General features: G+C 39.9%; 1 protein-coding gene across 1 annotated transcript in view; it reads left to right on the top strand.

Annotated features, from left to right (window-relative positions):
- The window catches only part of hibch (3-hydroxyisobutyryl-CoA hydrolase), a 77,665-nt gene that overhangs the window by 44,003 nt on the left and 20,118 nt on the right, over positions 1–13,544 (top strand). Inside the window, exons 7-11 of the mRNA XM_003217419.4 lie at positions 2,290–2,368; positions 4,648–4,793; positions 8,004–8,090; positions 12,143–12,201; positions 13,026–13,107. Of these exons, the coding sequence (XP_003217467.1) occupies positions 2,290–2,368; positions 4,648–4,793; positions 8,004–8,090; positions 12,143–12,201; positions 13,026–13,107 (453 nt within the window). The remainder of the gene's footprint in view (positions 1–2,289; positions 2,369–4,647; positions 4,794–8,003; positions 8,091–12,142; positions 12,202–13,025; positions 13,108–13,544) is intronic.

Raw genomic sequence — 13,544 nt, 5'->3', positions numbered from 1 at the left:
AGCCCCTTCTACGCTCTCCTTATATCCCAGGATCTGACCCCAGATTATCTGCTTTGAACTGGATTATATAAATCTCCATTGCCAGATAATCTGGGATAAACAGATAATATGGGATCAGATCTTGGGATATAGATCAATGTAGAAGGGGCCTTACTTCTTCTCATTCTGTTTCCATGCTTGGTAGAGACCTTCTTGCTTTTATTTTCAGTCCTTAAGTAACGAATATTTAGCTCTGTATCAGAAACATGCTCTTTTTATTTAGTCTGTGTCCTATAGGCTCCACCATCTCCTGAAGTGGGATTTGGAAATCTGCATAGAAAGTTAGACTATTGCTGTATTTCAGAGAAGGTTTGGTTCAGGGCTTGGGGAGACAAACTCCTCCTCCTCTTCACGCTTATTTATATGGTAGCATCACTATACATGGCTCTTTACAAGTCAAAGCTCAACAAAGCATTTCCATGCCCTCAGGCTTAGAAACTACTATATGTATGTATATTTATGTATAAAACTGTGATGTGTCCTTGAGATTTTCATAGCAATGGCTCCATCAAATTGGCAATGTCCTTGCCTTCTTTGAAAATCCACAATAGGAGTTTCTGGTGAAGAAATGAAGGTTGTTCGGGCTGCACGTAACAGCTCTTATCTCTACATTAAATGTGTGATTTATTTGAATTGCCACTCCTGTGTTTACCATGTCTATTGTTTCATTTTGTATGTAGTGTATGTTGCTAAGAAACTTGAGGATTGTGTGCTTTGGGTGTGAGAACCACTTTGATGTATTGGTTAGAGCGTTAGACTAGGACTTGGGAGACCTAAATCTCCATTTGGCCATGAAGGCCATTAGATGACCTTGGACTAGCTTTTCTCTTTCTCCCTCTCTCTCAACCTAACCTCCTTGTAGGATTAAAAGATGAGGATAATAACTGTGTAGTGAGAAGCTAGGCACATCTGATCAGAGTTGGCCATCCATAGCCTTTTGGTTATGGGGAAAAAATATAGCTGAGAGACACATCTAAGGCCAGCTAGAAAGAGAGGAATTAAGTTCTGAATAAGATTTTGGGAACTGGGAATTTGAAAAGGGTTTGGAGAGTTCACTGTAATTATTATACAGTCAACCCTCTGTAGCTAGAGATTTTGTATCCACCCATTCAACCATCCGCAGCTTGAAAATATTAAGGGGGGAAAGAATTCCAAAAAGTAGATCTTCATTTGGTCATGTTATACAACAGATAAAATTTTAGTACACAATTATAATTTAACGGGGCTTGAGTATCCACAGAGTTTGGTTTCCATGGGAGGGTCTCAAAACGCAAGCTCCTTTGGTACCAAGGGCCCACTGCATGATAAAACTTCAATTGTGTCATTTCATACAACTATGTCAATAGTAGGGCCAATCTGGAGAGGGCATCATACACAAGATCCTTTGAATTCTGCTTTGATTTCCCTGGGATTTCGCCCCGATAGTGAAGTGTGTTAAAGCACTGAGCTGCTGAACTTGCAAACTGAAAGGTCCCAGGTTTAAACCCCAGGAGCGGCGTGAATGGCCGCTGTTAGCTCCAGTTTCTGCCAACCTAGCAGATGTGAGTAGATTCTGCCAACCTCATGCCAATGTGAGTAGATCAATAGGCACCGCTCCGGCAGGAAGGTAACGGCGCTCCATGCAGTCATGCCGGCCATATGACCTTGGAGGTGTCTACGGACAACGTCAGCTCTTTGGCTTAGAAATGGAGATGAGCATGAACCCCCAGAGTCAGACATGACTGGACTTAACGTCAGGGGAAAACCTTTTACCTTTCCCTGGGAGAAAGGCAGAGTTTGAAATAAACATCGTTAATAGCACAAGGCGTGTATGCGTTACATACTCATACGTGTTCCTTTTTAGACAAGGAACCTGGGAGGGATGCCTTCTGCTGCTTTTTACCTGTTGAGAGGGAGAGGAGTAAGACCATGAGGATACAGCCAATCTAGACTCCAAGGGGAAGGGGAAGAGTTGTATACACCATACATGGGCACAGCCTCTTTAGTTCACCAGCACCACGTTGAGTCTAACTGCTATAACTTGGTCTGAATGTTCTCGTTCAGCAGCTCTCATCTATTCTGTGTCTTTATAGCTGTTGGGAAAGCAGAAAAGAGGCACAGTCTCAAAAGAGGAGTTATGCTATGATATAAGGTCTTGGCCAGTATTTGTATGTTTGATGTGTATGGTCTTGGACAATACGTGTATGCTGCAAACATGTATTATAACCGCAATATAATTATTGCCTTGGCTTGCCTTTCTTTTTTTGATAGGGTGTTGGTATGTCTGTTCATGGGCATTTCAGAGTTGCTACAGAGAAAACCCTTTTTGCCATGCCAGAGACTGCATTAGGTAAGGAATGAATGTTGACTTTTGTATTGTATTGACAATTGGTGGGGACGAGGGAATGGGCCTTCTCGGTGGTGGCCCCACGACTCTGGAACTAAGTTCCGAGAGAAATCAGACTAGCCCCCACCTTGGCCACATTCCGGAAGGATCTGAAAACCTTATCATTTCAATGTGCGTTTGACTGATTTGGCATGAAATTGACATAAATTGACAGTGTCCTTTACCTCCACCTATACCCAGCTACTGCACTTTTTCTGACCCATTTCATTAGAGTTGGAAGATATTGCACACATATAATTTTTATTGCCTTGCCTCCAATTTGAATATGCCCACGGCTCCAGGTTATTGATACAGGGTTTAAGTATGTTTTTATTGTATTTTATATGCCTTATGATTTTATATGTTCAGGTTTTAGATGTACCTATGTTATTTTATTTTACCGTGTATTACTGGGCTTAGTCCCCATGTAAGCCACCCCGAGTCCGTTCAGGGAGATGGGATACAAGAATAAAGTTGTTATTATTATTATTATTATTATTATTATTATTATTATTATTGACACAACGACATAGCATGACACAGCAAACAAGATAGATATGCTGGATTTCGTTTCGCAAAACCACAAGTCGAACACTTCCCAAGTGTCTAGGACTGTGTGATGTATTTTCGGATGATGCATGCAGATCCCAGTAGGGTGGCCTTTTGCAGTTGGCAGATCGTAATTTTGTCAATGTCTATTGTTTCCAAATGCTGGCTGAGATCTCTTGGCACGGCACCCAATGTGCCGATCCCCACCGGGACCGCCAGAGTCTGCCAGAGTCTTTGCAGTTCGATCTTGAGGTCCTGATAGCGGCTGAGTTTTTCCTGTTGTTTTTCATCAATTCAACTGTCCCCTGGTATGGCGACATCAATAATCCAAACCTTTTTCTTTTCCACAACTGTGATGTTTGGTGTGTTATGTTCCAGAACTTTGCCAGTCTGGATTCAAAAGTCCTACATTTTCCATTACCTTTGCAAGTTTGTGCTCCCACCAGTTCTTTACTATTGGGAGGTGGTACTTGAGGCATAAGTTCCAATGAATCATTTGGGTCACATAGTTGTGCCTCTGTTTGTAGTCAGTCTGTGTGATTTTCTTGTAGCAGCTGAGGATATGATCAATGGTTTCGTCAGCTTCCTTGCACAACTTGGGTCATCAGCTGATTTTTCGATCTTGGCCTTATATTATTATTATTATTATTATTATTATTATTATTATTTGAAACATAACAAGATGAATCCACAGCAGACACTCTGCTGGCTGTTGCATTGATCACACGTCGGACACTTCCCAAGTGTCTAGGACTGTGTGATGTATCGGCAAATAATTATTGCAGTATATAGTAAGACCACCATATCTTCAGGGAATACTGCACTGTGAATAGTAGATGCAAAGAGCCTGATCTGGACAAAGTTAAACCAAAATACAAAGGGTTAAAGTCCCTACTTATCCCTTTCCCTTACACACTACAACTCTGATCTGGATCAGCCTCCCCCTCCACCATATCCATTTTCTTTTTAATAGGCAATAGGGTGGATCCAGACTTAAAGTAGACCCACTGAAATCAATGAAACTCAAGATTAATTTAAACCTGATTGATTTCAGAGAATTTGCTTTATGCATGGCACAGTCATGATCCAATCCATTGGGTGTATTCTAGTTTAGACTCCAAGAACTCTCATGGATTAATCACTTGAAATTTCATTCATTTTTAATATGGATGCTCTGCCTGCCAAAAAATCTTCATGGTTCTTAGTTTCTGAGGATTATCTTCCAAAAACAGAAAACACAATCCAGTTGCCCCAGTATGAGGTGACGATCAATTTCAGCCATAATGTTGTAGATGTAACTGAGTATAGCTCAGTGATTGTGAAATTTGAGGCAAGTGTCTTTCAGTTTATCTGCACCAAACTGCATTTTTGTCATTTTTATTTATATTTGTTCATCTGCTGAAAGTACACATTCGCCCTTTTGGAGAATGGCAGGAGAATCCTCTCTGCAGAGTCTAACATGACCATTAAAATCAGTAGCAAGGTAGCTTCAAAGGTCACAATCAAAATTAATCAGCATTAGTATTGTAGCATGTCTTAGTGGAAGATGAGAAAAGCCACCAGAGGTTGTAATTTCAAGCAAAAATTGACACCTAGAAGGCCTTAGAGATGTACTGAAAAGGCAGAAGAAGACTGTAAATTTCAATTTGAGGAATTGTTGCCGTGCTTCATATCTGTTTTATCTTTAATTGCAGGCCTTTTCCCTGATGTGGGTGGAGGCTACTTCCTGCCAAGACTTTCAGGGAAGCTGGGCTTTTATCTTGCCTTGACCGGATTTAGGTTGAAAGGAAGGGATGTGCAGAAAGCAGGGGTTGCAACTCACTTCATAGAAGCAGAAAAGGTAAATCCCTCAAAGCGGTCATTGCACATGCTGTATCCTCAGCCAATGGAAGAGCATAAGCACGGCATTTTGGAATCCAGGCCTTTTCAGAAACCCACTTCCACTTTCCGGAGGGGAGAACAAGTATTACTTTCCCTGCTCATCATTCCAAGGTTGTTGTGGTTCTCAAAGTAAACTTCCAAGAGGCTGCCCAGACATTAAATTAAGCATATAAAGACCAGGGCTGTTAAATGTATGGACTGCGAAATGGTGCTGGACTCCAATTCATATCAATCCCCACCATTTTGGCCTATTGTGAGATTATAGAAGTTGTCATTAATAACATCTGGTGGGTCTCCAGTTCAGAGCCAGCCCTAGATAATTTTCAAGTGTAGGCGAACAGAATTTTGCCCCCCCCCCAACCAATCACTGAAAAATAAAAGTGTTGGATAAGCGAAAATGTTGAATAATAAGGAGGGTTTAAGGAAAAGCCTATTAAACATCAAATTACATTAAGATTTTACAAATTAAACACCAAAACATCATGTTTTACAACAAATCAACAGAAAAAGAAGTTTAATACATGGTAATGTTATGTAGGAATTACTATATTTGCGAATTTAGCACCAAACATTGAACAGGGATATAGGGCAGTGTGGACTTAGATAACCCAGATAGCCCCCAGGAAAAACTCTAAAATCAGGACAATAAATAAAGAACAACACTCTGAAAACAGAAAAAATCCAGACAGTAAACAATCAGGGACAGCTAACACCTCCCAAAAAAGATTCTCCCAGGCAAGAAGAAGCCAGGCCTTGAAGCCACAGGGCCATTAAATGCTAATCAAGGTGATTAATTACAACATTCACACTTGTTTCAAAGAAGAGTTCTTTCTCCACCCTGGACCTTCTACAGATATATAAACCCCACTTACCTAGCTTCCAAGTTCCCACAGACCTCACAATCTCTGAAGGCCCCAAAGGTGGGCCCGCACGGCACGAAGGCGGGAGGCCCAGGACGGGCACCGGGAGGCCCAGCGCGGCCGCCAGATGGCCCGAAGGAGAAGGAGGTTGGGGGTGACGCCATCCTCCTGGGACGAAGGTGCCCCCAGGACGATGGCGCCACAGGCAAGTGCCTAGTTTGCCTTATGGTTGGACCGCCTCTGCTCCAGTTCCAACATTCTTAAGATTATTGATCTCAATAACTGGGATCTTGAATCTGCTGTCCCTCAATGAAATTTTGTTCATGGACATTTCCATGAAAAATCCAGTTCTGGAGGGCTTAAGGACCTTATGATACAAAGAAAGAGGAACTAAGAATAGGAGAAAATTGTGGAGGATGAATTTCTCTGTTTTGTTGATGAAATCCTCCACTGAACCTCTGCTTTGTTAATGAGTGGAAGAGCTTCTTCCACTAGTGAAAGCATAGTTAGGCTCCAAGATAGTGGCCTTTATCATACTTTAATATATATTCTCTGTTTTCTTTTTCTTTTTATCCTAACTACAAAGAGATTCATTCTCACTATCTTTGACACGTTAGGAGAAACAGGTGACTATTTTGGTATGTAGCGTGTGTATTTCTCTTTATATAGGCATATATATATATATATATATATATATAAGTCTGGGGCCGCAGTAGCACAGCGGGTTAAACTGCTAAGGTGCAGAATTTGCTGACTGGAAGGTCAGCGGTTCGAATCTGTGTGATGGGATGAGCTCCTGTTGTTAGCCCCAGCTTCTGCCAACCGAGCAATTCGAAGACATGCAAGTGTGAGTAGATCAATAGGTACCACTTTGGTGGGAAGATAACAGCACTCCATGCAGTCATGTCAGCCACATGACCTAGGAGGCATTTACGGACACTACTGACTCTTCGGCTTAGAAATGGAGATGACCACCAACCCCCGAGCCGGACTCGACTAGACTTAATGTCAGGGGAAAACCTTTACCTTTTAAGCAGTCCCCTCCTTCATGTTGTAAATTTCTAGATTAGTTCTTCTAGAATAAGATTTAAAAAAATCTCAGCATGAATGCAGAGAGAGGACAGAAGGTCCAGGAAGATGTTATCAAGTTTCTGGGTTTCTATTGTTTTATTATTATTATTATTATCAACACAACGACGTTGTATGGCACAGCAAACAAGATAGATATGCTGGATTTCGTTTTGCAAAACCACAAGTCGAACACTTCCCAAGTGTCTAGGACTGTGTGATGTATTTTCTGATGATGTGTGCAGATCCCAGTAGGGTGGCCTTTTGCAGTTGGCAGATGGTGATTTTGTCAATGTCTATTGTTTCCAAATGGCGGCTGAGATCTTTTGGGACAGCACCCAGTGTGCCCATCACCACCGGGACCACCTGCACTGGTTTCTGCCAGAGTCTTTGAAGTTCAATCTTGAGGTCCTGATAGCGGCTGAGTTTTTCCTGTTGTTTTTCGTCAATGCGACTGTCACCTGGGATGGCGACATCAATGATCCAAACCTTTTTCTTTTCCACAACTGTGATGTCTGGTGTGTTGTGCTCCAGAACTTTGTCAGTCTGGATTCGGAAGTCCCACAGTATCTTGATCAATGGTTTCATCGGTTTCCTTGCACAGTCTGCATTTTGGGTCATCAGCTGATTTTTCAATCTTGGCCTTAATTGCATTTGTTCTGATGGCTTGCTCCTGGGCTGCAAGGATCAGGCCTTCTGTCTCCTTCTTCAGGGTCCCATTCGTGAGCCACAGCCAGGTCTTCTCCTTGTCAGCTTTTCCTTCAATTTTGTCAAGGAACTTTCCATGCAGTGTTTTGTTGTGCCAGCTGTCAGCTCTAGTTTGTAGTGCGGTTTTCTTGTGCTGGTTTTTTGTCTGCTGTGTTTTGAGGAGTTTCTGATTTTTGACTTCAATCAAAGCAGGTTCTTCACTTTGCTTGACATATTCTGCCAGGACATGTTCTTCTTCTTTGACTGCTTGTTTTACTTGTAAGAGTCCTCTTATTATTATTATTATCATCATCATCATCATCATCATTATTATCATCATCATCATTATTATTATTATCAACTTTTATACCCTGCCTCTCTCCCCATGAGGATTCAAGGCAGCTACACAATGTAATGTCAATTTAAAACAAAGCAAATACAAAAATTGAAAAACAATTAAACATTGGTGTGTGGATATAAAGTTAAAATACAATTAAAATTACTTTACAAAACTCTGAATGAACTTCATTTGTTTTTATTTTTTTAACTTTCAGGTGGCTGCCTTAGAAAAAGATCTGACAGAATTAAAATCCCCCTCAAAGGAAAATGTTGGCGAGATCTTGGATTTGTATCATAAGAAGGTGTGTGGATACCTTAACCATAACAGCAGAGTTTGTGATGGAAATAATAGTCTTGCTCTCGCTCCTCACTGTTTTTTTCATGAGTCTTTATTGAGACAGGCATGTTTTACATGCAGTAGGAATAGGCCATCAAGATTTCTTGGATTTTGTACACAGTAAAAGATAGAACTGGATTTACCGGTACAGTAGAGTCTCACTTATCCAACATTCACTTATCCAACGTTCTGGATTATCCAACGCATTTTTGTAGTCAATGTTTTCAATACATCGTGATATTTTGGTGCTAAATTTGTAAATACAGTAATTACTACGTAGCATTACTGCATATTGAACTACTTTTCCTGTCAAATTTGTTGTTAAACATGACGTTTTGGTGCTTAATTTATAAAATCATAACCTAATTTGATGCTTAATAGGCTTCTCCTTAATCTCTCCTTATTATCCAACGTATTCGCTTATCCAATGTTCTGCCGGCCCGTTTATGTTGGATAAGTGAGACTCTACTGTATGTGCATTTTCTCTCTCTGTCTCTTTCTTTCTCTGTTTTCTTTGGTGTGCGTGTATAATCGATGTGTGTGAGCTTTGACTTTATTATGGATGGCTGTAGTAATTGCAGATATAAATCAGAACCGATGTTCAAATCTAATATAAAATCTATATGAAGCATTTATTTCTGTCAGACATATTGATTATTAAGTTCATATTAAAACAGATATAATTCCAGGTTATGGTAGTATTGATTAAACAAGCCTACCCTGACACATATGCATGTTAACATTAGGAATTTATTTTCCATTTTCTTTCCTTTTCCTTTCCCTTTACCTGATGGATCCTTTTAGATTATATATGCCCCTGATGGTGCAGTGGGTTAAACTGCTGAGCTGCTTGACTTGCTGATAGAAAGGTCACCAGTTCGAATCTGGGGAGCAGGGTGAGCTCCCGCTGTTAGCCCCAGCTTCTGCCAACCTAGCAGTTTGAAACCATGCAAATGTGAGCAAATCAATAGGTACTGCTCCGATGGGATGGTCATGGCACTCCATGCAATCATGCCGACCACATGACCTTGGAGGTGTCTACGGACAACGCTGCCTCTTCGGCTTAGAAATGGAGATGAGCACCAACCCCCAGAGTTGGACATGACTAGACTTAATGTCAGGGGAAAACCTTTACCTATCAGAAAAAAAATCCCTTTCTCTATTTTTATTGAAACCTAAGCACTTTTACACTTCGGGTGCCACATAATAAACAAGCAAAAATGTTAAATACTTTTGTAGATGTATAATATTTTGATGTTGTAAAGAGGCTTTTCAGATAATTCTAAAAGTTCTGGTGTAGATTCAGATGCTTTATTTGTACAACACGGGCTGCTATGTTTGCAACACTACATGTCTCTCTGGGTTTTAGGAGCATGCTTAGAATATTTGAGCGTAAAGGGTTGAGATATTTAAAGCTGGAGTTAGTTAAAGCTTGAACTAGTTTCCACTTTATTAGAGAGCAGTATTAAGTGCCCTCCAGAAACATGCAAAAATTAAAATAAGCAAGGCTGTGGTCCTAGGAACACATATCTGGAAATATATCCCATTAACATTGGAGTTTACATCTTGGGCCCCTTCCAAACAGGCCCTATAACGCAAAATCTGATTCCAGGTTTTTCTGCTTTAAACTGTATTACAGTAGAGTCTCACTTATCCAACATAAACGGGCCGGGAGAATGTTGGATAAGTGAAAATGTTGGATAATAAGGAGGGATTAAGGAAAAGCCTATTAAAGGTCAAATTACATTATGATTTTACAATTTAAGAACCAAAAACATCATGTTTTACAACTAATCAACAGAAAAAGCAGTCCAAAACATGGTAACGTTATGTAGTAATTACTGTATTTATGAATTTAGCACCAAAACATTGCAATACAGTAGAGTCTCACTTATCCAAGCTAAATGGGCGGGCAGAAGCTTGGATAAGCGAATATCTTGGATTATAAGGACTGATCAAGGAAAAGCCTATTCAACATCAAATTAGGTTATGATTTTACAAATTAAGCACCAAAACTTCATGTTATACAACAAATTTGACAGAAAAAGTAGTTCAATACGCAGTAATGTTATGTTGTAATTACTGTATTTACGAATTTAGCACCAAAATATCACGATATATTGGAAACATTGACTACAAAAATGGCTTGGATTATCCAGAGGCTTGGATAAGCGAGACTTGGATAAGTGAGACTCTACTGTATATTGAAAACATTAGCTACTAACAAATTGACTACACTGCCAGATAATCTGGGATAAACAGATTAGGGCCTGTCTGGAAGGGCCATAAGTAGTAGGATTTTGTGTAGTGTAGGTTTTTGCTGTGAGATGCTCTTTCCTGTTTCACATTTGGGTTTCACAGAATGCTCTTTTAAGTGGAAAGGCATTAGACTCAATTCCAGTTTTGTGTTGCTTGAAGCCTTGCTTTCTGACTGACAGAAATGTCCATTTTTCTTACCTTTTCCCCCAAATGTGGCCAAATCCTTTCAGTAGCAAGCTTCTTGGATCAGCCAGCAAGGAAAATATTAATAGGGAGGATATAATGCCATGGCAGTAAATTTTTAGGCAAAGAGGGATGAAGAAGAGAGGATACAGGAACATACAAGCTGTGAGCAAATGGGGTGGAAGCTAACTACTGGAACACAAATGATAGGCATTAGATTCTGATTTGCAGCTGATGCTGTTGTAACTGAAACACATGCTTGTAGCTTAACCTTGGCCCCTGCCGTGCCAAAATATGCCTGGCATCTGTCATGAGCTTCCATTCAGATGCTTCACTTCACGCAGAGCCTCATGGCAAGCAGCAGAGAGTCAATCCCAGTCACCAAACTGACATTCCTTTGAATCCGATTGTGTGTAAATATAGTTTCCAGCAGCACTGTGCATTAATGCAGACAGCTAGGAAGGTCCATTCATAGGGTGGATGGATGCAAAAGAAGGACTGGCTGCTGAGCCTTTTATAGTTGGAAGGAATTTCAACAGGTGCTGTTTTTATCACAAACAGGTGCCAGTTTTCTTTGGCCGTGTCTCTGCTTTTTTCATCTTCTATGTGACAAACTGGTCTTGCTGAAATTCCTTCTTCTGCAGAACTTTGTAAGGGTCAGGAGCACTACTATCATTATTTTTCTTCTATTTTGGAGCTCTGAAAAAATAAGGTGAACATTCTTTCATTCTTCCACACACTTCTCACTGACATTTTTGTTCTGCCCTTGTGTTGTGAGGCTTTTGCTACCTCTCACTCATGTATATTTTAGATCACATTTTCCTTAAAAACACATTTTTCCATTGGCATAGCAAGTTTTTCAAATACACATATATCAATTGTTACTCTCAAATGTACATTTGTGTATTTTTTTCACTACAATGAACTGAAAGCATTTAGAAATGCATAGTTTTTTGAGGCAAATAGTAAATCCGGTGTTAATCCCAACAAGAATAGCTGAATTGAAGCAATGGGATTTGCTTGTGTGCTGACTCATTATTTAATAGTTGATTCTTTTGGAAAATGGAAATCTCCATAACCTTTTGGAGATTTTATGATATTTGGAAAGGCATGATCTTTTGAAAAATGAGGCCATAACCTTTTGGTAAAAAGCGTGACCTGTTAGAGTCATAACCTTTTGGGAAAATGGCATCCATGCAAGTCAATTACGTTTCTCAGCTGTTAAACTGATGTACCTAAGTATGTCTTTGTTCTGTTAGGGACAAAGATATGCCAATGCACAAACACACACATACATACACAGCATAAACAGGTCAGGTTTGAGCAGAAGTTTGGATAAGAGATCATTGGGCACCCTTTGTAAAATTAACCATTAGGAAACCTATTTAGAATTGAGTACTGTAACAAAATGCCTCTAGCTTTGTTAGAAGAGATGCAGTAAGACTTGAGAAGAAATTTGGAGAAGAGTTGAAAATAATCCCACAAGTTTGCACAAAATGACTTTTGGTTTTGTTTGTTTTTTTTAAAAAATGGAATCTGTCAATTAAGGTGTTGCCCTTTTCTTTTTTGTGACAGTGCAAACTTGATCAAGAGAAAGAGTTTATTCTTGCAGAACACATGGACAAAATTAACAGGTATTTGTGGACGATTTCATCAGTAATGTATTGAGAAGATGTTCGGGGAAAACGTCACTGTGCCTCTTTTAAGATGCTTGTAAAATATGTATCTGTTAGGCCTGCATTGTTGATCCAACAGCATCTAAACAATTGTGGATCTGAATTGCAGAAGAGGGTCACCACTACAAGATCTTAAATCGATTGTCATTCCACGTGGAAAGGGATCTTTTCAAGTGAAAGGAAATGAAGCAAGAAAGTCTATGCCAGTGGTTCTCAACCTGTGGGTCCCCAGGTGTTTTGGCCTACAACTCCCAGAAATCCCAGCCAGTTTACCAACTATTAGGATTTCCTGGACTTGAAGGCCAAAACATCTGGGGACCCACAGGTTAAGAACCACTGGTCTATGCAGAAAACTTGCCTTGCTTTCTACTTTTCCTCCGAAGTCTGTTATTCCCCAGCTGAAATTATTCCTGAGAGTGGGCCATGATATTTGAACGAATGGGACTTTGAGATAAGAAGCAGAGATGATACAGCATATGTTTTTTCCTGGAGAAGAAAAGATTGATAGCCATTTTCAATATCTGAAAAGCTGTAACTTTGTGGATGAAACAAACCTGTTTCTGATTGGTTGCTCCAAGGAGTAGGATTCAGACTGATGGAATAAATCACAAGACTTTAGAAAAAATTGTATTAACTGTAAGCAGTTCAACAGCACAACAGATTGGCTCAGAAAGGAAGGGACTGTCCGTCTTTGGAGATGTTTATAGAGAAGTCATCCATCAAGGATATTTTAGGTTCTTGTATTGGTATAAAGATATGTGATTGGTGTTTTCTGTTTTCAGTCTCTTTTCAGCAAACAGCATGGAAGAAATCATTCAGAAACTGAAGAAGGATGGCTCTCCTTTTGCACTGAAGCAACTGGAGGTGATGTTCTATTTCCTTTTCAAATACGTTATCTTTGCCACACTACCTACAGGGCAATGACTGTGGGATTAATTAAATTATAATGTCTCTAGTTATTTCACGCAATATAAAATAATGATAACATACATGTTCAGTCAGTTGCAGATCAGATTTCAGGGAGGTTTTCTCCCAGTCAAACTCAGGACTACAATTCGTTCGTCTATGAAGGGCACCTTGGTTTATTCCAGATTCCTTGGCTGTGATCCAGAGGAAATATGCAGCTTATCTCTCAAAAGGGAAGGGTGTTGACTAATGAACAATAGGATGTTTGTTTCAGCTGTAGATTCACTCTTGCATGCCATTTGATTTCTGTATATATGTATAAAAACATTGATGGATGCACATATCCAGGTTTATATATTAACTATTTCTAATGCATTTTAGCCTATGCTGTTCTT

This window comes from Anolis carolinensis, chromosome 1, assembly GCF_035594765.1.
Source record: "Anolis carolinensis isolate JA03-04 chromosome 1, rAnoCar3.1.pri, whole genome shotgun sequence".
Classification (NCBI taxonomy): Eukaryota; Metazoa; Chordata; class Lepidosauria; order Squamata; family Dactyloidae; genus Anolis; species Anolis carolinensis.
This window is presented reverse-complemented; position numbering and strand designations above follow the sequence as displayed.